This window comes from Nicotiana tabacum, chromosome 7, assembly GCF_000715075.1.
Source record: "Nicotiana tabacum cultivar K326 chromosome 7, ASM71507v2, whole genome shotgun sequence".
Taxonomy (NCBI): Eukaryota; Viridiplantae; Streptophyta; class Magnoliopsida; order Solanales; family Solanaceae; genus Nicotiana; species Nicotiana tabacum.
Window position 1 is genome coordinate 164015550 of NC_134086.1, and position 24715 is coordinate 164040264.

A 24715-nucleotide genomic window follows, 5' to 3' on the forward strand; every position below is an offset into this window, starting at 1 on the left:
ATATTGTTTGTTTTGTTATACGTTCATATTTCAATAATACTAGTCTTAGGGTACGCGCTCCTATATCAATAAAATATACTTTTTTAAAAAAAATACTAAAAGTTAATAAACAATGTGTTTGACTTTTAAAATAAAATTAACAAAAAATGTATAAGTTCTTGAAAATGATGACTACTAAATATTTTATTTAGCCGGCTCAATGAAAAAAGAATTCTTTTCATAAAAGTTTTTAGATGCCTTATTATAGTTTTTGAGGACTTCTATAGAAATATCTTATAAAAGAATATTGTTATTTCTATGATCTAATAATGAAAATAATTAAAAAATATGTAAATACTATTATCAACAAAGATTTGTCAAATAAAATAAATTTTAAAAAAAATCTCTTCCATTATGATTTATGGGAATGAAGAGGTTGGTGTTATGCTCATAGAAAAAATTGATTAGGGAAAACGTAACGCCTAAATGACTTATAATTTTTTACATCAAATAATTTAATATAGAACATAAGGGAAGTTGTTATTTATATAATAATAATAATAATAATAATAATAATAATAATAATAATAATAATAATAATAATAATAATAATAATAGAAAAAACCGAAAATGGAAGTAAAGCAGTTAACTCATGAAAACAAACTCGATTGCTTCAAGTTTGTTTTTTTACGAATTTGACTCTTAATACTATTATAACTAATTTTTCCATATGCTAATGCTATTCTTATCAAAACAAATTTATGTATCCTATTCAATTTGTCAATTTGGAAATAATTTTACTTATATGATGAATACGAAAAATAATTAAATTAATTCTTGTTAATTAGTTAATTCAAAGGCTTAATTATTTATTCGCAACATTAAAGGAAATAATTATTTTTCGTTAATTCAAATTCTTCATATTAGCTCATCCAATTTTAAATAATTAATTATAATTATACTATGATCTTAATTATATTATCAAAAAGCAAAAAAAAATAATTTGTGTTTGTAAAACCATTAATGTACAATCATTAATGTACCCTATTCAATTTGTCAATTTGAAAATAATTTTACTTATATGATGAATACGAAAAATAATTAAATTAATTCTTGTTAATTAGTTAATTCAAAGGCTTAATTATTTATTCGCAACATTAAAGGAAATAATTATTTTTCGTTAATTCAAATTCTTCATATTAGCTCATCCAATTTTAAATAATTAATTATAATTATACTATGATCTTAATTATATTATCAAAAAGCAAAAAAAAATAATTTGTGTTTGTAAAACCATTAATGTACCCTATTCGATTTGTCAATAGATATACATATATACATATACATTCTTGACTTCTTCGAGTATTTACTTATTTAAAGACTGACACCCAATAATAAAAATTATGGGTCCACTACTGTAGTAACTAAAGAACTAAAATACCAAATAAAAATATTAATAAACCAAATTTGATTTAAAAAAATTGTAGAAGATAGTTTGATAAGAACTTTTACCTTACATAAATAAATTCACAAAAAACAAATGATAAAGAAAAGAATACAAAAATGTAAGGTCTTCAATATGAATACTTCTTTTAGAAAATGTAAGTACACTTATTTAAAAATAATAAAGTAAATACATAAATAAATATCTACAACTATTAATAATAATTTAAATTTACATAAAAAATTATATAATTAACAACAATTGCAATAAAATAAAATATGAGTTTGATAAATCTAAGAAGTCAATTGATAAGTTTGCTGCTATAAGGAGGTAACAAATGATCTACTATTTGAGAATGAAGAATAATTTTGTATTTTAATCTTAGTTATTTGAATGTTAAATAATTCTTTAATTTCATATACAATTACTATTTTCTTCCATTATCATATACAATTACTATTTTCCTATATTTAAGAAAAATGTAACTGTTACATTTGACATTAACTTTTCATTACATAATAGTGTTGGACAACACTTGTCATGATTTTTCGTAATTGAGCAATATTCATATTTTTATCCTGGCAACCATTTTCATTTATTCAAGCCAACTATTTTTATTTTCTTTATAACTTGAAGCAAAAATACTCATTAGATTTTTCCGAATAATTTAATATGCCCAAAAGATTATTATTACTATAGTAGGATTCAACTCGTGACAAAATCTAATAACTAGCTACCAAAATTTTATCATAGCAATAAATTTGTGGCTAGTTATTCCATAATGACAAATAATGGTAGTTACTAAGCCAACTATTACCGCGCATTTTCAGGACTTAAAGCACAAATATTTATTTAGCTATCATATTTTATTTTAAATAATTTAGTATGGTTAAAAGGTTACCTTTGCTACGGTAACTTTCAGTTTGTGGCAAAAACTAACAATTAGCTACAAAATTTTGTCATAGCAATAAATCAGTAGCTATATTATTGCCACAACTTTTTATAATTTGAAGCAAATGTATTTCTTTAGCTACAATATTTTATTTTAAATAACTTATTGTAGCTAAAAAGTTACTATTGCTACAATAACTTTTAATGCATGGCAAAAACTTATGATTAGCTGCGCAACTTTATTGTAGCAAAAAATTTGTAGTTATTTAGATAGTTATTGCTATGATTGTTATCAATTATAGCAAAAATGAGGAATTAGCTTTACCAATTTAATTTTTGTGGCTAGCAAATTTTACGAATTTGTAAATAGCCAGGAAATTCTAATTTTTTATTAGCCATGATTTTTAAATTCGTAGCTAAGATTTTGTAGCTATAGATATATTGTGTTGTAGTGCCTCCAGCCTCTCATTGATGTCGCCTCGTGTCTCATCAATCAGAACTATGTCATCAGCAAATACTATACACTATGACACCTCCCCTTGAATATGATGAGTCAGTGCATCCATCACCAGGGCAAATAGAAATAGGTTGAGCGCAGATCCTTGATGCAACCCCGTAACAACCGAAAACATATGGAACAAAGTGTATGTATAAAATTCTTTTCCGCGTCCAAATACTTATCTTTCTTTCGGTATATGTGGTCGGTAAGTATCAATATAAGAAATAGTAAAGAAGAAAGTGCTATTTCAAGAAAAGTTCTAGAATATCTTAATTCATACGTGCACAACATATTATCACTAGTACTAATATTAATTAATACTCCATATTGTTGGCGTATATATACGACAGGATAGGGTTGCTGTGTCTCCCATGAACGAATAGGATCTTTTCCTCCAATTATACTATACTTTTCCAGCTTATTTTTAGAAGCCCGTACATGTGCTTAATTAATATATATTAGGTTAATTCCATGTTCTTTATTATAGTCAAAGGTTCTTATCAAAGTCCCGCGAAATCTGGAGGATGATTTTTTAGGATGATGACACAGGTTGTGGGAACATTATGGAGAAAATATACAACTTAATTTGTTGTACTATTAAGTTTTTCCACTTTTAAATTGTCAATGGCCAGGTGGAGGAATATAATAGGAAAATTTATAGAAATACTAGAAGCATTATCATTATTCATATATAGTAGCCCTAAAAGTCTTAGAAACTCCAAATAAGACAAAAAAGCAGATTAAATAAATCCTAGCTTTCACCAGCTTAAAAGCTACCACTTAAGATCTACTTGCAAATTTTTATTTTCACACCCAATGGTTTGAATTATAATTATTATTACTATATTTTAATGCCACAAATTAAAGCCGGTTCACATCAACCACCTCGTGAAGACAGAAGAAAATGGAGATAGTGACACTTATATATATGGGGAAGAAAATAGTACAAATGGCAGCAAAAAGTCTCCAAAAGTAGAGGAGTTTGAGATTGGTAAAAGATAAGCTTTGTCCTTTTTCTTAATTAAAAGTAAGTCCTCAGTTCCTTAAACCCTTATATATTCTACTTTTATGACTACCCATTTCATATATTAATTTGCTTCTTTAATTTTGATCTTTTTCAGGAATTCAACACTTTGCTTCTGGGAATTTTCAAGAAACTTGGAATACTTGTAAGATACTTCTATGCTGTTTAATTAAGGACCCGTTAATTCATAGATTTTTTTTTCTTTTCTCGATTTTTTCTTTCAAAAACGTATTTGTCCATGAAATTTTGTAAGTTTTTGTATATTTTTCGAAAATGAGTTTTTCAAAAACCATTCAAATTTTTTTAATTTTTTTCCCCACTCACAAAACTGCAATATATTTTTAAATAAAATGTATGCCCAAACATAATTTTAAATTTTAAACATCTTCATTTCTCAACTTACTCCAAATACTACTTTTTTTCGAAAATTACAATTTTTTTGTCCAAACGCATACTAATTTTCGTGAGTTTTTCAAGATTATATATAGTCGAAGTTTGGACCTAGATTTGATATATATATGTTTGTGTTGCAGGAAATGGAATATCATGGTTTTAATCAACAGTGGCCAATTAACTCATTTGATGAGCTCAGTGCAATATCAATAGCTGCTTCATTTGGTGAAAATTTGCATGAATCTTTCATTTCTCAGCCAAATTTTGGCCTTAAGAGACCTGCAGAAATGTCCCAAAATATATATCATGAAAGGCCATTGAAAAATCCTAAAACTATTCAGAGCTGGAATAATTCCTATGAAAATGATCATATTTTGAGCTCCAATTTGATCAACTCAAATAATTACACTAACCAAGTTGCGAATGTGAAACCTAAAGAGGAAATGACTACTATGTCATCCAACAGCAGTATAACATTTGCAGCTGATCATCAGAATTTGGTTTCTCAAGATTCTTTTGCTAATCAGAATTACATGTTTAAGGCTAATTATGAAGGAGCTAAGAGTACTGTTAGTACAAATGGGAAACTAACACAAGCTCAAGATCACATTATTGCGGAGAGGAAAAGACGTGAAAAACTCAGCCAAAGATTCATTGCTTTATCCGCTCTAATTCCTGGACTCAAAAAGGTATTCAAAAAGATTGTTACTATTTTCTTATTAGTCTGTTCCAAAAAGATTGACGCCTTTCAATATTTCCTTAATAAGAAATATTTATAGCCACACAAATGCTATGACAAATTTCATACCATAAGTTTCAAAAATTTTAAAGCCACACAATGCTTTGACTTATTTAAGACCGGCCACATATCTTAAAAGTCTTCCATTCTTTAAAGTTTGTGTCAGGTCAAACTAAAACAATCTTTTTGAAGCAGATAGAGTATGTATTAATGGATGAGTTAATCTTTTTGTTGCATGGAGTGACAAATGGATGGGTTAGTTAAACTTGGGCAAGATAAAATGAGTTAAATCAGTAAATAAGTCATGATCTGATCTGTCCAAAGTTTGCTTAGGTGAAAATGGGAGAGTTCAAAATGGGATATAATCCAACCCGTCCAACATTACATAATTTATCTTCCTTTTTTAAAAAAAATAGTAAAATCTAATATGATTTTCTTAAATTATAACCTTAATTTCTTTCATATTTACAAAAAAAAAAAAAAAAATCTTTAAATTTGATTTTGTATATTTTGTAGCATTTTGACTTAGCCCGTTTGGGTTAAACCATCTTGACCCAAGAATTGTTGGGTTATTTTGGTTCAATCGACAAAATGATCATAATTTAACCTGATTAGAGTTGGACAGGTTGTACTAAAAAAAAAAAAAAAAAAAAAAAGAGTTAATTTTATCACCTCTAAATGCTCTGATAAACTACTGATATTAATTTTTTTTTCATCTGGTGAATAGATGGACAAGGCTTCTGTTCTAGGAGATGCTATAAAATACTTGAAACAACTCCAAGAGAAAGTGAAGACACTTGAGGAGCAAATAAAGAAAAAATCAGTGGAGTCTGTTGTATTTGTTAAGAAATATGAACTTTATGGAGATGGTGAAAATTCTTCTTCAGATGAAAACTACTCAAGTGGGACTCTACCAATTGATGAGCCACTTCCAGAAATTGAAGCAAGATTTTCTGAGAAAGATGTCTTAGTTAGAATTCACTGTGAGAAAAAGAAAGGATTGGTTGACAAAACAGTAGCTGAAATTGAGAAACTTCATCTATCAGTCATCAATACCTGTGCCTTGTCTTTTGGAACTTCTGCTCTTGACATAACTATAATTGCTCAGGTATATTATTTCGAGTTTAATTTCTATATATGCATTCAAGAGTAAACAAATTATTTGCACAAAAATTAGTGTAAGGTAATTAATTATAAATAAATCTCTGTACATTCATTTGTAACCTGGTACTTCTTCCATTTATTTTTACTTGTTCATTATTGACTTTGCACACCTCTTAAGAAAAAAAGAAGTGCATAATTTCCATGGTAACCATATTAATTGATGTGTAGTCTTAATGGATTTGAAAAATAATTTGGAATGAGTTATTAATGCTAAGGGCAAAACAAGAAAAATAAATTATTTTTCTCTTGATATGGGAAAAGTGACAAGTAAAAATGAAAATTTATTTTTAGAATACTTTGACAACTAAAAGTGAAAGGAGGGAGTTGTTAATTAGAATGATAACTAATCTACTATCTTGTATTAACTACATTGATAATGTAGTAAAAACAATTAAAGTTTAGTGTTGGTGAATATAACTTAAATCCTAATTACTTTTTTGTGTTGTTGTTCTTGTCAATATTTTCTCTTTCTCCATGGAAAGGCTATTTAATTTTTGTGTTCATTTTTTCATTCCAAAATCTTAAAAAGTCTTAATTCCATGCAGATGGATGAGGAATTTGCAATGACAGTCCAGGATTTTGTCAAGAATTTGCGCTCTGCTCTCAAAATGTTTATGTGAAGGTTGTGAATCGTCTATCGCAATTTCTCTTAATTAGAGTGTTTGGTATGACGGAAATTATTTTCCGTGAAAATATTTTCCGAAATACTGTTAATTATCTTTTTCATGTTTCTTGGATATTTAGGCTTGTGAGGTCTACTTCACCCTTTAAAACCATGTCCATTAATTTTAAGCTTGTTTGCCGTGGGGTTAATTAATTTTATAGGGAGGATTTTTTATTTATATTTTTTGCATGGTTAATTTGTTAACCATGTTGTGAATTTATCCAACCTGTTGTAAACATAGATGACCCTATGGCTTAGGCTTTTTTCTTTTCTTTATACATATTTTTCCACGAGGAAGGTTGAGAAATTCAACGAATACCAAGTGGTCGGAGAAAGGGACAAGAAAGTTTTTTTTAGGGGTGAAGAGGCAGACAGGCTTTGTTCCATTAATTTATGTGTTTTGTCAATGTTTTAGAGATCCTCTTTAATTATCTTTTGGAGGGTCTCTTTCGTTGTTATGTAATGTCATTTGGTTTATGATTCAGAATAAAACCACGTTATTTTCTATCTCCTACTTCTTTGGTATTTAAGTTAATTCATGAATTATAATGCACTATCCCTTTTAATTAAGTTATTCTTGTATATATATTATTCTACCTCTAGAAAACGAATTAATATATAATTGCATCTAGCTAAACTGCTGCGTTTACAACCAATACATTGACAACTCATTTTTCTTTTTTCTTTTGGTATATAATATTTTATCCGGATATATGAGCTTGGCTATGATTTGCAAAGCTTGAATAGCAGGAATTTATTTCTAAGAAATTAAAGAACTATACTAATTCAAAAATAGTGCATAAAAAATGAAGTAAAGAGAGTTGTATGAATCACGTTCCAATTTAAAAGGTGAAAGGAAAATACTCTCTAGGTCCGATTTAATATGACTATTATTTTAGAGCGTCACTCAATATAAAAGAGTATATTGTATTAGATTGATGGAAGATTATTTTCATAGAAATTAAAGGTACCTAAGAATTAAAGTTAATTATCATAACATCAGTAACTTTTATACTTTATGAGAAATGTCGGACTACAGCACTTTAATTTTGTTAGAAATCATGTATAGTTTCATCAATATTAATATGACCTTCTTTTGTGAACCTTGGTCTTGTGAAAATTTAAACAAATATAGCATTGCTCTTTTTTATATAAATACAATATAATAATAATAATAATAATAATAATAATAATAATAATAATAATAACAACATATTAGTGTAATAACATACGCAGACCTTACCCCTGCCTTTAAAAAAGCAGAGAGGTTGTTTCCGGAAGACCCTTGGTTCAGGAAGGGGAGAGGGGAGGGGCAATAACAAGGCAAACTGAATCGATAACCAAAGCAAAAATACGAAACTAGCAAAAAGTAATGCAATCAGAAAACCAAAACACAAGACAACAACAAGTAGTAACAGAAGACTAGGGGTACGGGAAAAAACATGAAAGGCACCAAGTGGTGTATCAAAGCTACTGCTACAAACGAGGACAACACTCGGCCACCTAAGCCTTTACCTTATTCTCAACCTCCACACCTTCCTATCCATGGTCATGTCCTTAGTGAGCTGGAGCAACGCCATACCTTGTCTAATCATTTCTTCCCAATACTTCTTCGGTCTGTCTCTACCTTTCCGTTGGCCCTCCCATGACAATACAATATAAGAATATTGATATAATATAACCGAAGATCAAACATGATCATATTAGGGCAAAAAACAAATTTGGATCAGCAAGAACAATTTCAAACCTATTTGAGGTGTACCGTGGATGGACGAAGAACTAAACTTTCCTCTCTATTACCATTTCTTCAATATGGCGGCGTCAATGGGATGACTACCATATACAACATATATTAGATATGAAATAATTCTGATCGTGTGTTTATATAAGGGCTGGAGAGGGGATCGATTTAGCTGCAATAAATGAAACTCTGATGGACCCTTCCATTACGGGCTTCATCCGGTGGAGCCTACATTCACCGCCATACTAGACTCACCAAGCACGTAAAGTACTCGGTTCAATAACTAATTATCACACTTATAATTGAGTTTACTTTTATGAATTATTATATCAAACTCATTTAAATATAAATAAAATATTTAATGTAAACATATTTTTCTTACATACAAACCTTGCGTCAGGCTGAGCACATACGTGACATCTACGCTTCGGCCGAAATTTGAACAGTATTATGCTATTCATCTCATGTCTCCACCAAGAATATACAATTAGTCCAACGTTGATATTTTTTTTTTCTTAAGGGCTCTGATTGTCACAAATATATTTGAATAATTTATTTGCAGACGACGTTTTCTTGTTTGTTACATTTGCCATACTAAATAAATAAGTAACCATTATGTTATGCTGATTAAACTTAACTTGCCAGATTGTGACAGCCAACAAATGGGCAGTTTGCTCATTTAAAAAATATAAAATTTATCTGTTTTAAATTATCTTTTAGGTGGGGTGGATATGGGAATAGTGGATTTGAACCCCTTTAGATAAGGGGCGGATCCACCTTGTTCAATTGAACCCAATATTTTTGACACGAGCATAAATTTATATTTAAAAAATTATTAAAATTACAACAAATAGTAGATATGAACTCATAAATTTAAATATTGAATTCATGAAACTAAAATCCTAGATCCGTCTCTGCTTTATATATCCATTTTCAAACTATAGCTAACTTGAACTAAACTAGCTAGGAATAAAGTTGGTACAACAATGCGTCCCCACAAGATATCGTAATCTTTCTTGACCAATCAAGATTCCACGACTTTTGTTTATGCAATGACAATTATGTAGGTAGAGACTAAATTAATAAAGTGGAAAAGGATTTTGATACGTAAAGGTTTATACGTGATTTTATTTCATTTTATAAAAAGTAGGTTTATTAAAATTGTCAGACCTTGCTTACGTATATATAAAAGAGCATGTTGCTAAAGGTATTGTCGCTCTTTGTTGTCATTTTCAGGCAAATGTAAATAAAACAGATGATATTTGTAGTTGGTGTAGCTAATGACGTTCAAGGCAATAATTGGACTAATGCTTGAAAAAACTTGTACTATTGGATAATTAAGCTCCTTTCGGTGTACTATTTTGATACCCTAGTATCTAATCAAATTGCTCAATTTTGGTGGTATTTGAATATTTCTGGAAAAAAATTCCAAGAAATTATTGATGACTTGTGCCTATAAAGGAAAGAGACTAGCTACTATCCCTTACACCTTTGGCTTAGATGGGGCAAATCGGTTAAGTCAAAACTAGTAACTAGTAATTGGATTCTGATTAAAGAAATGATATAGAGAAAATGATACTGCATAACTGCTCTTAAAATAATAATCAAAAAGTGTATGTATATTTATTTTATATTTTTGTGTATATATACATTGTTATGTATATTTTTACTGCTATCGAATATAAATAGTTTCAGTCGCGGACTAAAAGTAATCTTTGCCTAATTATATAAAGTCGGTCATATTTTATACTCCCTCTGTTCCAGTTTACGTGAACCTATTTCCTTTTTGGTCCGTTCCAAAAAAAATGATCTCTTTCTAAATTTGGTAACAATTTAGCTTAAACTTATAATTCTACCCCTAATGAGAAGTTTTTATAGCCACACAAACACTCTGGGCCCCTTTTTGACTTGTTTAGGACCACAAATTCCAAAAATCTTCATTTTTTTTTAAACTCCGTACTTAGTCAAACAGGTTCGCTTAAATTGGAACGGAGGGAGTAGTAGCAACTAGCAAGTCTACATCATAGAAAGCCTCGTCTAAAGCATTTGGTGTCAAAATTTTTTGAACGTGTAGTTTTTAACAGAAAACAGGGTAATCTTACTTGTATATCGTTACAAGTGCATATTTTGTGCATTACTTCGTGAAAGAAAATTATGTTTAACGAATACTAGAAGTTAAAATGTGAAAGAAAGAGAGATCATAAATCCTAGAACAACAACAACCGAGCAGAATTTAACTAGTGGGGTCTGGGAAGGGTAGAGTGTACGCATATCTTATCCCTACTCCGAAGGAATAGAGAGGTTGTTTCCGGGAGACCCTCGGCTCAGAGATAATAGATCTGTAATAACAATAGAAACCAAAAAAATAGTATCAACGTCGTAAAATACAACAAATAAATAGAAAGGCCAAAATGTGAAAGACAAAAAAAAAGTGAAACACAATAAAAAAACACTATCAGACTAGCTGACACAGCGAGGAGAAACACTCGAATACCTTCTAACCAACAATTCTAATACTCGACCTTCGTACCTTTCTATCAAGTGTCATGCTTCAGATTTTTGAGGACGTGCTCCTTGACAGGAAGGTCGTATTTAAGACTTTACACAAGTCCACATCTAGAAGGGCCTTTACACTTAGGTTACATTCTAGAAGGTCAAAAACATCATACTTTTGGGCAGAGATTATAACAAAACGTTTGTACGTGGCAGACTAAGAGTTCTGAGTTGAAACTAAGCATCTTCTATTTTAGCATTTATACTGCTGTAGCTTTTATATCACTTTTGACCGGATTTAATGGTCGGTCACTTTGGTTTAGATGGAAGAAAACAGGCCGAGTATAATATTATTAATTTTTAAATTACAACGATAACGGTCCTTTATAATTAAAAAAGAACAATAAGTAGACCACTAATTTCTTTTGCCAAGACAAAGAACTTTTCATAGACTCAATTCAAAGATCTTTTCAAAGACTCAATTGCAACTAGTTAAAACTGTTTATTGCTGATCCTAATTATCCTGTTTGTTATATTGAGCTTGTTTCATTTCAATATTCCGTAATTCAATTTGATCAGAAACTAAAGTGTTTTTTATGCGCATTTTATATTGATTTTATAAAGTACTTTTTAACATTCTCAATGCAATTCTATCAACTATAGCATGCCATTTGGCATCCAAGGTGGCTCAACATTATTGGGGCCTAAATAGGTTGCCTTTAATTTTTCTTTTTAAAAAACCTTTAATATATATATATATATATATATATATATATATATATATATATATATTAAATTTTTTATAAAAAAAAATTAAAGGCAACCTATTTAGGCCCCAATAATGTTGAGCCACCTTGGATGCCAAATGGCATGCTATAGTTGATAGAATTGCATTGAGAATGTTAAAAAGTACTTTATAAAATCAATATTTGAAATTTGTTTTTCTAGCTTTTTAAGATGCGAAATTATTAATAATTTGTTTATAATAGATCTCTTCTAATAATTCTTTTTCAATTGATGATATAGCTAATCCATTTAATAGACATTGTTGATCTTTATTAAGATTTTATTAATTTTAATTTTGAAAAACTTATTTCCGTAAGATTTTAATAATTTTAATTTTGAAAAACTTCTTTCCGCTGAGGCAACGCTACAGAAATCGTTAACATTATTCTATAAGCAATATAAACATTTGGAAAAGAATCAAGTCTTTTTATATGATTGAGCAGATCAATTATAGTACTATCATCTCTTCTTTTGGGGATTGTATAAAAAATTCAACTTTCTTTTCTTCTTAAGTTTTGGATAATGCATTCTTACTTTCTATTTGACATATTTAAATTTTAATAAATATTAAAAGTATAATATATGCGTATGTACTAAAAATATCAAGAAAAACAAACGATTAGATGAAAACTATAAAATTAAAAGTTGGAATAGAAAAACCTGATTCACTAACTTGGTGTGAAAATAAATATTTGTTGTTTTCAATATATAGGCAAAAAAATACAAAACAATAAAATCTCTTGGAGGCACAAAATAATAATAATAGTAGTAATGTTTGCTGAGAATTGAGAAAGATTAAAAATAAAATTGAATATTATGGAAAGCAAGAAAAGAAGCGAAATGGTTTACATAATCTTTAATCAGAAAAAGACTTTAAAAAAAAAAGGAATAATCACTTGATTCCTTGCATAAAATTTGCATTTACACGTTAGGGATCCATTTTTAAGAAATAAAAATATCTTTCCTTTCTAATTTTTACCAAGATATGTAATATGAGTAAAAATATTTAATTAAAAAAATTTAGGGTAAAAAGTGGGGCCCCTAAAGTTGGGGGCCTAAAGCTTGGGCTTGGCTTTACCAAAAGTCGGCCCTGCATCTTTGCTAGGTACCAATTCATATTTGCCGTAAAATTTTCTTTATAATAAGACTTTAAGTAGATTACTTAAACTTTCTTTTACCGCAACAAATTTACCTTATCAATATATTAAAGTTAAACTTATTTTCTTTTTCACGTAGATAGTAAGGAAAAATTATTTAGATTGATCAGACTCAGTATTAGTTTTGCTCATCTTAATCTTGCAAAATAAAAGGAAAAGAAAACATACACATGAGTGCGCAAACATGGACCAGAGTTATTTGGGCTTTCATGGGTCACGTGCGTTGAATCTAGTCCAGAATTTTTGTGCGCAAAATGTGCATTTTTCAGCCCAATCACGTCAGCCTTATTGTTAATCTCAGGCCTCTAGTGGATTTTCATGGGAGAAGTACACAAAGCCATTTTTAGGACTGTTATAGTACACAAATAGCCATTTTTAGGACTGTTATTTAAGGGGTAGCCAATACTTATTTCGTCCTGAAAATTTGAACTAAAAATCTTAATTTCAGGAGAAAAATTGAAATTTAGGACACACTGATTAATTTCTAAATAGCAGCCCTCTAGAATGACATCGCTAATCTTTCTGTCCTTCGTATCATTACTTTCGTCCAATTCATTTTTTATTTTTAATCCACATAATTGAAATGGAGTAAACAATAAAGTGGAAAAGAATTTCTAAAATCACATCAAAAATCCTCGGCAGTCTGTACGCAAAAATCCAGTATGTTCCTAATATGTGGGGTCTAGGAAGGGCAGTCTGTACACAGACCTTACTCCTACCTAGTGCAGGTAGAGAGGTTGTTTCCAATAAATCCTCGCTCAGAAGGGTGAGAAGAAGAAGAAGAAGAAGAAGCAAAAAAAGCAAGAAAAGAAGATAGAAGAAAAATAGGGGGATAAACACCACACACTAAGTACCCGTTTGGCCATATATTTTGTCAAAATAAACTTGGATTTTATTTGGCAAACATATGTTTGGCCATAGATTTGGCCTATATTTTGGCAAAATCTCAAATCCCCAAACCAGCTCAATAGCTGATTTTGGGCCAAATCCCTATAATACACATGTTTTTCCTAAATAAATTTGGGAAATATGTTTTGAAAACGTATGTCCAAACACATTTTCATCTTCAAACCAAATTTCACCCAAATCAGATTTTTCAAACAAATTTGGGAATCTATGGCCAAACGCTAGCTAAATATTCAGCAATTAAAATCTGGTGATGCTCATCGTGTTGAGATATAAATTGTAAAGTAGCATACTATACAACTGGTTTCGTGGTGTAGTTGGTTATCACGTCAGTCTAACACACTGAAGGTCTCCGGTTCGAGTCCGGGCGAAGCCATCATCTATTTTTTTTTATTTCCGAATAAAAGTGCTTCCAAGAACGGCGTCGTGTGGTTTCGACATTTTTTGTCCTTTTAATAATTATAATGTAATAATTTAATGCGAGGAACAAGGATAAAGGGTCCCACCACATGTACAGCCGTAGCTATTAAAAAGCCACAAGCCACGTCATTTAACCCAATTATATCAACCTTCCGCATAAGCTCCTCGCTTCTCATTGGTCGCTTCGTTCCACGTCATCGTCTCTCTAGAATTCTCCACCACGAATCGAGAAATACCAAACCAAATCCACTTTTCATTCTAATTTAGAAAAAACAAAAAAGGAGAAAGAAGAAAACATAAGAAGGATTCAATTCTTAAGCATTACTTGAGATTTGAGAATTTCCAATTCCGTAGCATCTTCACTGCTTCCTGAAGAATCAATTCTCTTCTTCCAATTTTCCTTTCGAATTTCTAAAGCTTCTCAATGGATTTGAGGCGACAATCGCTTTATTTTTTGCCCATATTTCTGCTTGCGATCGCTGTTCGGTTTTCTCCCTCTGGAGCTTTGGTCGCTAGCAAAGATATCAACCCTCCATATCCTAAAGCTATTTCTGTAAGTTCATTATCCTCTTTATTTTTCAATTAATCAATCAATTTATAACCTGAATCTTCCTTATCTTTAGCTGTAATCATATCTCAAATACGAGAGACAAAATTGATTTTGTAATTTATGATTTTCCGGATCTCGTTAATGTTACCCGCCGACCCTTTTAGTTTAGAATTGAGTTGAGCCCAATCGTATCACAGATAATGAGACGCAAAATTGATTTTAAAAAGTTAAGATTTTGTGGATCTCAATGTTGTATTAACATCAATTAGGCGTCCAAAGCTTTTAATTTTAGAGATACGTCAATGTTAGTTTTGGTTTCTTAGACTGATTGAGTTCGTATTGCAATAGTCTGATTCTACTACTTTAGCAATGCAAAGACAGATATTTACATGTGAAATCCGGTTGTAGGTTTTGTTTTCTTGTTAAAGCTTGAATTTTATTAAGAGTTTTGTTTTTTCTTCGTTTTCTAGGACTTGAAGGAGTCAATTGTAAAGGGGTTAGGTTTCCACGCTGAGGATTTCAAGATATCCGGGTTTGATTTAAGGGATGCCCTTGTGGGTAGGTCAGTGTCTTACGAATTTGATGTTGAGATTGATAATAAAGTTATTCCCTTGAAGCTTTTGGAGGATGTGAATAGATGGGAGTTTGTAGATTTGCCCATTTTCCGGGTAGAGCGAGGTGAAGAAAATGGGTTGGTGGAGAGGCGGAGATTGGAGAAAAAGGTGCCTGTTTTGGCGCCTTTTACTTTGGCAGGTCCGATGGAGCTCTGGATCCAGGATGCCAAGGACATGAGGATTTCGCTACCAGTAAGTGAAACCTTGCTTAAATTTTGTATAATATTGTATATTATGCTAGAAGTCTTTTGAAGATTAGCTTTTTTATTTGATCCATTCACCAACAGTTTTGCTTGTTTATAGTAGGTACCGTTTCTCATTTGTTTTGTTATGTGCTTTAATACCTAAGGATGCTCCTTAAAAAGACAAACATTGGATTGTATTTTTGTAACATATCCATTTGATGAATGTTTAGTTTTCTAGGCGCTCTCTTGTCTGGTTCCTTTCTTCTGCAATTTACCTAGGAACAATTAAATAAAAAAGAGCCTCTATTGCTAAAATAGTTATGAAATGCCGCTGCATTCAGCTTGTATGTTTCTCCAAATTAAGCTGGAAAGAAGTCTCTTCTTTGACAGTATAGGCTTCCATTTTTCCATGTTGAATGATGTCCTCTGCTCTTATTGATAAGCGTTGCTAGTTTTGTGGACACTTAGTTGAATGAATAACTGGATTACTCTCTTGTTGGTGGATTTAGTTGGAATTATCTTGAGTGCATTAGGTTGATGGTAGTAGGTTTGTATGTGGAAATCCGATTCCTTTGAAGTTGGTGGATGTAGCTGCATTAACTAAAGTGCACTAACATTTGCTTTGCTAGGGATGCAGACTCATTATTTTTTGATATGGTGTTTGTCTTTGTTCCCCAGGGTCGTTTTTTTGTTTGTCTTTGTTCAGTTGGTTGTTTGCATTAATTATTTTTCTTGCCAATTTTTTATTTCACTAATCTGCTTTGCTTCTCTCGTTGGTAATTGATATGCAGCATGATGTGGATGCCGGGGAGCTGAGGAAAGTGATCTTAGCCGATGGTGCTGTTGTTACAGTCAAAGGTGCCAGGTCTGTTAGCCTGCGCCACCCAATAGAGCTTCCACTGCCCTTCAACAGAACGACAAATGGATTTGCCTCTGGTCTGTTGGCATTGGCTGAATATTTGCGTCAAGCTTCTGTAACTCAAGGGGAACCTCTCCTCTCTCTTCGAATTGTTGGTCCTACATCTCTTACATCCCCTTCCTCACCATCTTCCCCTTCTGCAAACAAACTTAAGCTTAAACGGCTTGCACCTGGTCTTGTTGAGTTGTCATCAGTATCAAAAATGAAAGCCATGGACGCCATCTCCACCATCAATCTCCAGGGAGAAACCACTGCACTTCTTACACCCAATCAATTTACTACATTGTGGCCTGTCACATCTGTCAATGGTTCAAACTCAAACTTGCTTGGTTTTGAGGCCTTGCTATCTAATGTACTGGGCCCTAAAGCAAGTCAAAAAGGTTCTTTCAAACTGCTGAAGGCAGATGTATCAGCCCAGACTTTCGTGAAGATTGGTTTTGGAGTCGAGAAAAAGTTGAAGGAAGGGGATGGATTCAATTGGGAGGGTTATCCAGATTGGAGAACCAAGCCTGAATCAGTGAGGATGCATTTTGAAGTTCTGGCAAAGGTAGATGGCGACAAAGTTGTACCGGAGAGAGTTGTGCAGGTTGATCCGATAACTATAGAGGATACAGTGGCACCAAGTGTGCTCATGGGCAATGTCTCCATGTCAAAGACTCCAATTGTTCACCCACCTCCAAATCCATTCACCTTGTAAACTCTTTAGGCGGGCTAGGTTTGTGTTGAGAAATATTGTATAGATAAATTTATCCTTTCCTTTTGTCCTCTTTTCATAGCAAATCACATACATCAGGTGCAAAGAGACCTGATTGTAAGAACTTATCAAAGAAGTATCAGGAATATATGCCAGATCTTTTTGGTACTCCCTATTTATCATATTCTTTTAACAGTTGCTGTCTACAAAATTTACTGACTTAACATGGCAAAGGTTTCCATCAGGCGGGTCACAAGTGTTTGCTTTTCTTAAACCAAAAGTATCTAGCAAAACACATAAAGCTTTCATTTCGAATAATGTTCATATTTACCAGACAACCAGAAAATGTATTACTGAATTTGAAACTTAATACTAATTCCTGATGAAGGAAACTCCTTTCTGAATGCTCTCAGCAAGCTCTTTCTTGGCCTTAACCAGTCCAATCCTGTTGGAAATTACTTAGTTAGAGAACTAACTTATCTAATACCCAGAAAATTTCAGGTCAAGCATCACGTTCTTACCTCTCATACTCGTTTAGGGGACCAAGTTGATAGACTTCTTCAGCTCCAGTACGACCAAGTCGCACTTTGGATGCAAAGAATGGGAGTTCTGTAACCTGTGTCAAAATTGTTATTGGCCAGTCAGGGAAATTTGACAGAAAAAAAAAAATTTGTTAGGACTTTTGCCCCTGGAAATAAGTTTGAGAAAGTACCTGAGAAGCTACAAAAGCACAAGCCACCACACCGGCATCTCCTCTTAAGCCCTTGAGACAAGCATCTGCAAATTTTACGGCTGCATATGCCTGTAGGAATTTGCATTAGATTCTGTTCTACTCAATATGCCTATATTCAATGTTCAGAAAGCATTAATTGAAATAACTCAAGGAGCAATTCTAACCATTGATAGAGTTGCAGATCCAGCCCCTTTTTTGGCCTGCAAAGATAAAAATTCTTGAAGTTACCAATCGCAGTTCTGTTCTACTGCAAGAAACTATCAGTATATGCTGAATTGCAAGTAGTGCATGCGTACCTCAACAACTTCTGTCCCTCCATCTTGAATGCGCTTAGTCAAATATTCTGTTTCCTCCTGTGTGAAGGAGCAAGGAGGCTTGACCTACAATGCATTACAAAGTTCAAAATATCAGTATCAAAGGAAATTTCAGCCTGCAAGAAAGTTTCTGTTTGTATCTCTGCTAAGTATAATTTTGTTAGACCTGTGAGAGAAGAGGCAAAATTGTCACCCCGGCATGACCTCCAACAACAGGAACATCTACTTCCCTAGGATCTAGTCCCAAAACTTCCGCCTGTAAAGACCTCAATCACATATAAATAAAGGAAAAGAAAAGAAAAAGCAACATCTAGTAGTTAGTGAATGGAGCCACAAAAACAGTGACAGAAGTCTCCGATGAAATTCCATAAGCACGACAATTGATCAATAAACAAAGCTGAGATTCTTGAGCGGGGTTAGAACTATTTACAGTTAGCTGATACAGAGGACACTAAGAAATAAACAGAGTAGTAGTATATTGCAGAACAATGTAAGATATTGCAGAACAATGTAAAAAGTAGTAGTATATTGGGAAACACTTACCACAAAAGTATTGGCTCTGACAACATCTAGTGAGGTAACTCCAAGAAGCTTCTTTGGATCATAAGTACCTGCTTTCTTGAAAACTTCAGCTGCAATAGGAACTGTGGAATTCACTGGATTACTAATCAAATTAACAATAGCATTAGGACAGCACTTTGCAATTCCTTCACAGAGAGTCCTGACAATCCCAGCATTAATCTTAAAAAGATCATCTCTTGTCATTCCTGGTTTTCTTGGAATACCAGCAGGTATGATCACAAGGTCCATTCCTGTAAGTGCAGCCTCAAGCTCACTTTGCCCTAGAAAACCCCTCACCTAAAATGCACCAAGTAAGAAAATTATTCTTCAAATATAGCTTCTGCAACTAAATGTGAAGATTTTATCGAAAAGGAACTCACAACAGCACCGGTATCCATGTGGCTAATATCAGCAGTAACACCAGGAGCATTAACAACATCATAGAGATGAAGAACTGAGACTAAAGGGTTCATCTTCATCAACATTGCAAGCGGTTGGCCGATACCTCCAGCAGCACCCAATATTGCTACCTTGAATCCAGGTGCCCCACCTTTTGCTCTGCAGCTTGATCTTTCCAAAACAGACCCCTCTCCCATCTTTATATACATGGTAAAACCAACAGTTTAAGTATCAAAATTTTGTTCAAGTCACAAGCAGTCAAGCATCAACCACTAGCGGAGACACCCTTTAAAAAGAGGTGTCATCAAATACCGAAATATATTTTTCTAGGAAACAATACATAACACTATTTACACTAAAAGGGCAGCCCGGTGCACTAAGCTCCGCTATGCGTGGGGTCCGGGGAAGGGCCGGATCACACGGGTCTATTGTACGCAGCTTTACTTGCATTTCTGCAAGAGACTGTTTCCACGGCTCGAACCTGTGACATCCCGGTCACATGGCAGCAACTTTACTAGTTACGCCAAGGTTCCCCTTCACATAACACTATTTATAATGCTAGAAAATAATACAAAATGAATATCAATTTGAGAAAGGAAGTAAAGCCTTAAAACCAACATATTTTAAGATTCAAACCTACTACCAGCTGAATTGTGACAATAGGCCAACATCACTTGTGTAAAATTTTGTGTATGCTATTGATGTCAACTACAATATTTCAAAAATTCACAATCTATTAAATCTAAGTTCATTCAACTGAAAGTCCAAGAGTGAAAAATGAATAGCACCAAGTAGAAAATGAACAGACCTGGAGATTTGGGGGGTTGAGATGGGCTGAAATTCTGGCAATACGTTGGTGAACTTCTGCACTGAGTGGCTGCATCTTCTGATACTTTGGAGCACAAAAGAATTGTGTCTTTGTGTTTCTAATTAGGAAGTAAAGGTAGTGATATTTCAATTCTTTTTTAAAAAGGAAAAATAGATTTGCTTGTGGATAAAACGACAATAATATAAGGTGATGCTTATTTTGGATGTTTAGGAGGGTGGCTGCCTTTTCTTTTCTTCAAACTTTTTTGTGGAAAAGAATTTTCTCAAGAATTATCCTATGCTATAACGTTTGTGGCTCACTGAAATCTGTTTTTTTCCCCTAAGTTGAAGCTATAATTTCTTTGGCTCTTAGCACACCTGGCTAACTCATAGTTATTTCTCCTAGTAAACGTGTATCCAGTATATAAGGATGAGATCTATTTTCTTCTTGTAAAATCTCCGCATTGATTAAAATCTATTTATGATTATCAACATATTTTCATAATAGAAGTGATAAACATAAAATTGATTTCTCAATTATCACGTACTTCCATAATCAGAATTATTTTTATAATCTAACAAAGTGTTATAAAATAAAGACTATAAAGTAAAAACAAGTATTGAGAGAAACTGATATATTATTCGAATTCAAACTGATGTATATAATGAACTGAAATCTCTTCTATTTATAGAAGAAAGGAATCTGTTGTGTAAGCTGCTACGCAAGCTGCTGTGTAAGCTGCTACTGCAAGTTGTTGTGTAAGCTGCTACTGCAAGCTGCTGTGTAAGCTGCTACTATACCAGATATGGATAATCTTCTACTGAGAGCAATGTTTATCCATAACGGAGTACTGAATGGATAAGCTTATTATACCCGGTATGGATAATCTTCTACCTAGGGTAATGTTTATCCATAATCGGGTACCGAAGTAATAAGTTCTTCAGGAAGCTTATTTCCAATAGAGTACTAAATAGATAAACATATTTACGGTGGAGTCCCATATGAATAAGCTTCTTCAGAAAAATTATTTACAACAGAGTATTAAATGAATATCCATAATATAATATATTTATAACACAAAGTAGTTTCTCGAGGGAAGCATCTGGTTATTCACATGGAGGCGGAATGCATAAACTGATACTCCTATAATATAGTTGGGCTGCAGGCAAATAGGCCTAAATTCTGTAAAAGTCCAAGTGAGTGCCAAGACCCAAGAGATTACCTTGTACAGGTCCATAATTGAGTCAGCTATTTCTGGTTTTTTTTCTTTCCTTATGTATATATCCCTTTTTTACGAAGAAACTAAGAATTAACTTTCATCCACCCAACCTTTTTAAACTAAAAATAGCGAGCGAATATTAATTCATGCATAACATGTGTATAATCGAGTATAATCAGTGTAATCTCTATATACTGGCAAAAAAAAGTAAACAGTGAATATGGCTGGCTATTTATGTAAATATTCATTTTTTATGAAGAATTAACTTAAATAGATGTCCACCCAATCGTTTAAACTAAAAATGGCCAAAGGATATATCATTCATGTACAATTCATGTGTTACATGTGTATAATCGTGTACATTCAGTAGAATCTATGTATATCGATTAGAAAAAATAAATAGTGAATCCGGACGGCTATTTATGTAAATATCCCAATATATTAACAACGTGAACATTGATAATGTTCTTGAAAGTTTGTGAGAGAATCCCATTTTACCTTTGGAAAGTTTGCCCAAACTCCAAAGGCTAGAAAAGTAGAATGTTTCTTGGAAGCAAAAACATTTTAAGCGAGGCTTGGAAGTGAAAGAAACGAAAATTATTTAGTTTCTTTAAACATCGATTATCTTTTTCTTATTTTGACTCTCTTTTTCTTTTTAGCAAAGGTAAACACTAGAGGAATTAACAGTATTCAACAAAGAGGAAACTTTACCCAGCAGAAAATAATATGTATAATTGTTTTGATGCATTGTTGCTGTGAGATACAACAACAACCTAGTAAAATTTTATTAGTGGGGTTTGGGAAGGGTAGTGTGTACGCAAACCTTACCCCTGCCCCTAAAGGAAAAAGTTTACAAATAATATATCCTTCGTAAATTTCAAGAACTTCAACTTTCCTTAACAATGACCAATTATATGAACCAAATCAATAATTGTAAAGATATATGTTTTGCAAATATATATTTTTAAAAACTTAGTAATGGTTAAGTGTTATCTATACCTTTTAACTTTGATTTGTTCATTCTTTAAAATTATTGTATAGAGTTAGGTGTTACCGTTGCAGTCTCGCAGATAAATTTTAGCCTTGCATAGTCTATAAACCATTGTAAAAGCATTTTGCATGCATTCTTTTACTCCAATAATCACCAACCAAAATTGCGCCCTTCTTTATGTGATAAGAAGTATAGAGGGTTTGGGTTTTCTTTTTCCATTTTTTATTTTGGGGGGTGGGGGTGAGGGGCAGAGGGGGGAAAAGGGTTCAGTAGCCTTCAAAACTTCAAAGAGCGGTAAATATTCAATAATGTGAGACAAAATTTCTCGGTTATAAAAAAATGTGTCCTGGATGTCTTAATTTTCACAAAAGATTAGTGTATTTTCATTTTTATGGGAGCAATGATTAGCCTTATAAAATATTGGGGCATTTGCATTTGTACCCGCTTTTTATATCACGTTTTAACTTGTGCTCGCTTTGCAAAAAGAATTGCAAGCGTACCCGCCTTTTCGCATAACTTCAGCATATGGGGCTGAAGTAGCAAAGGCAATCACGCAAAACTTCAGCATTCTAGTAACCAGGTCTGAAGTTCAACTCTAGAGCTGAAGTTTTTGTTCTGGCGAACTTCAGCTCTAGAGGTGAAGTTTTTGTTTTTGTAACTGGCGAAGTTTTTGTTTTGTATCTGGCGAACTTCAGCTCTAGAACTGAAGTTTTTAAAACCCTTGAGTATGTACTGCTGAAGTTTCTATTTTTGGGGGAGGAAGATTGACCTTTCAAATTCCATATTCTAAGTATGGAGATGACTTCATTGATTTATTCTGGATCGAAACGTCGAGGAACGCACTATGGTTCTGCTTGACCATGGCATCTCGACGATGGAGACGGTGTCAAGGGGATTTAGAGAAATGCAAAAATATATTTGAGATTTGAACTAATGATGTAAAAAAACATTTTGAGCCATGTCAACCATATCACAAAAAGGTTTTCTTACGTTACAATTATTTTAATTATGTATAGTAAGATGGCTTTATGAGGAATTGAGTGAAGCCATAGAAGGAGAGATATTGTTATATCAATGTTAAGTTCCGGAGAGATATGGAGATCACTAGGAGAAGAAGGAGGAGAAAGGGGGCTGAAGTTGTTTAAAAAGTGAGCACGAGTTAAAAGTTTAAAAAAAAATAAGTATAGGTTAAATGGGGGCGACCAACTAGGGTGCCCGTGCAATTTTTTCTAAAATATTGAACCCTAAAATGCTCTAAATCTTGAACCTTTACCAACAATAAACTTTAATTGGACTAAATCTTTAAATACTATATCGAATTGTTTTGTTCTAACGGTTTGTATATTAAGAAAAAGGAGGCTATAAATTTATTTTAAAATCCACTGAGCCATTTTAATAATGCTTAACTAACACACACATGCACTGAATCTTTTGATCTTGAGGAATAATGATCATTTTGTCTATCTATACCCAAGATTTTGATGCATCAAGTATGCTTAAAGTTATACTTGTCTCGTGTCATCAACTACTTTTTCAAAACTAAATGATAAAGTGTTGGGTAATAGTTTATTCATAGCAACCACTTACTTTTTGTCCTTTAATGATAAGTCATCAATTATGTGCTATTATTTCACTCTTCCACTGCCATTCATTAATTATTTTTCTGTGTTTTTCTCATATCACTAACACTGTTATCGAGAAGACTCGTGCTTCAAATTGGGAGTGACATATGGTAAAAATGGAAAGACAAAGGAAAGAGCGAAGCTAAAATTAAATCAATTGATTCGTTAAGATAGAGAAGAAAAACGACGCATAAATCATACTCGAGCTTTGGATGATATCTCAAGAAGTATAGAATATGTCCGTGTGTTTTAACGAACACTAAACAATCTAATTCAACTCCATAAACTAAATAACAATAACCAAATAATTACTTTAATTCAAACTCGTAATACTACATACAGTTTAAATTATGATGCACCGATCATTACGTTATTTCTAAAGAACACTTTTTGTGTATTTGATCAGTGTTTAGATAGATGTACAAATCTCTTTCCTTTTTGCTTTTATGATTACTAAGATTGTTTACCCGTAAAACGATACAGTTAAATTTATACGTGGTTTCTAGACAAGTTAACTAATTTGATCCTGAAAATAATAGAATAACTAAAGAATGAAGCAATATTTAGCCTTAAAATGTAGATGAGACAACAAAGATGACAGTTTCAGAAACAAGGTTTCCAGGCACAGATGAAGTTAGAAGCAAGAAAATAAGATTGTATTTAGCTTTGTATAGAATGTAGTGTAAGTTTGCCAGAAAATTCATGTCCTTTACAATGATAACTAAACTCACTATTTATAGCTGTGTCTAGGAAAGGAGGTCCTAGGATCGTGCCCTCCTTTAATGTCAATTATGAGGGACATTGAT

At 32.3% G+C, this 24715-nt stretch overlaps 3 protein-coding genes and 1 non-coding gene across 4 annotated transcripts; 3 read left to right on the plus strand and 1 right to left on the minus strand.

Moving 5' to 3' along the window:
* Positions 1 to 3762: 3762 nt before the first annotated feature.
* Positions 3763 to 7299, plus strand: LOC107804684 (transcription factor bHLH25-like). Its single transcript, XM_016628610.2, has 5 exons — positions 3763 to 3840; positions 3935 to 3982; positions 4371 to 4919; positions 5697 to 6077; positions 6679 to 7299. The coding sequence occupies exons 3-5, from the start codon at positions 4374 to 4376 to the stop codon at positions 6751 to 6753; spliced, it is 1002 nt and encodes a 333-aa protein (XP_016484096.1). The 5' UTR covers positions 3763 to 3840; positions 3935 to 3982; positions 4371 to 4373; the 3' UTR covers positions 6754 to 7299.
* Positions 7300 to 14182: 6883 nt separating this feature from the next.
* Positions 14183 to 14256, plus strand: TRNAV-AAC (transfer RNA valine (anticodon AAC)). Its single transcript has one exon. It is a non-coding gene; the product is annotated as a tRNA-Val (tRNA).
* A 303-nt stretch (positions 14257 to 14559) lies between these two features.
* On the plus strand, positions 14560 to 17430 carry LOC107804685 (protein TUNICAMYCIN INDUCED 1-like). Its single transcript, XM_016628611.2, has 3 exons — positions 14560 to 14853; positions 15321 to 15656; positions 16441 to 17430. The coding sequence occupies exons 1-3, from the start codon at positions 14725 to 14727 to the stop codon at positions 17263 to 17265; spliced, it is 1290 nt and encodes a 429-aa protein (XP_016484097.1). The 5' UTR covers positions 14560 to 14724; the 3' UTR covers positions 17266 to 17430.
* Positions 17431 to 17634: 204 nt separating this feature from the next.
* On the minus strand, positions 17635 to 20152 carry LOC107804686 (malate dehydrogenase, glyoxysomal-like). The gene is given in 9 exon segments (NM_001325760.1): positions 17635 to 17707; positions 17784 to 17878; positions 17975 to 18064; positions 18160 to 18195; positions 18292 to 18375; positions 18476 to 18565; positions 18853 to 19167; positions 19251 to 19466; positions 20078 to 20152. Coding segments are annotated over 9 exon segments (1074 nt in total).
* Between the last annotated feature and the right edge of the window lie 4563 nt (positions 20153 to 24715).

Excerpts from the sequence above, each read along its gene's own strand:
- LOC107804685 (XM_016628611.2), top strand. The coding sequence starts at position 14,725 with ATGGATTTGAGGCGACAATCGCTTTATTTTTTGCCCATATTTCTGCTT. Across the intron at positions 14,854-15,320 it reads CATATCCTAAAGCTATTTCT|GACTTGAAGGAGTCAATTGT; the intron begins GTAAGTTCATTA and ends TTCGTTTTCTAG. Across the intron at positions 15,657-16,440 it reads ACATGAGGATTTCGCTACCA|CATGATGTGGATGCCGGGGA; the intron begins GTAAGTGAAACC and ends ATTGATATGCAG.
- LOC107804684 (XM_016628610.2), top strand. The coding sequence starts at position 4,374 with ATGGAATATCATGGTTTTAATCAACAGTGGCCAATTAACTCATTTGAT. Across the intron at positions 4,920-5,696 it reads TAATTCCTGGACTCAAAAAG|ATGGACAAGGCTTCTGTTCT; the intron begins GTATTCAAAAAG and ends TCTGGTGAATAG. Across the intron at positions 6,078-6,678 it reads ACATAACTATAATTGCTCAG|ATGGATGAGGAATTTGCAAT; the intron begins GTATATTATTTC and ends AATTCCATGCAG.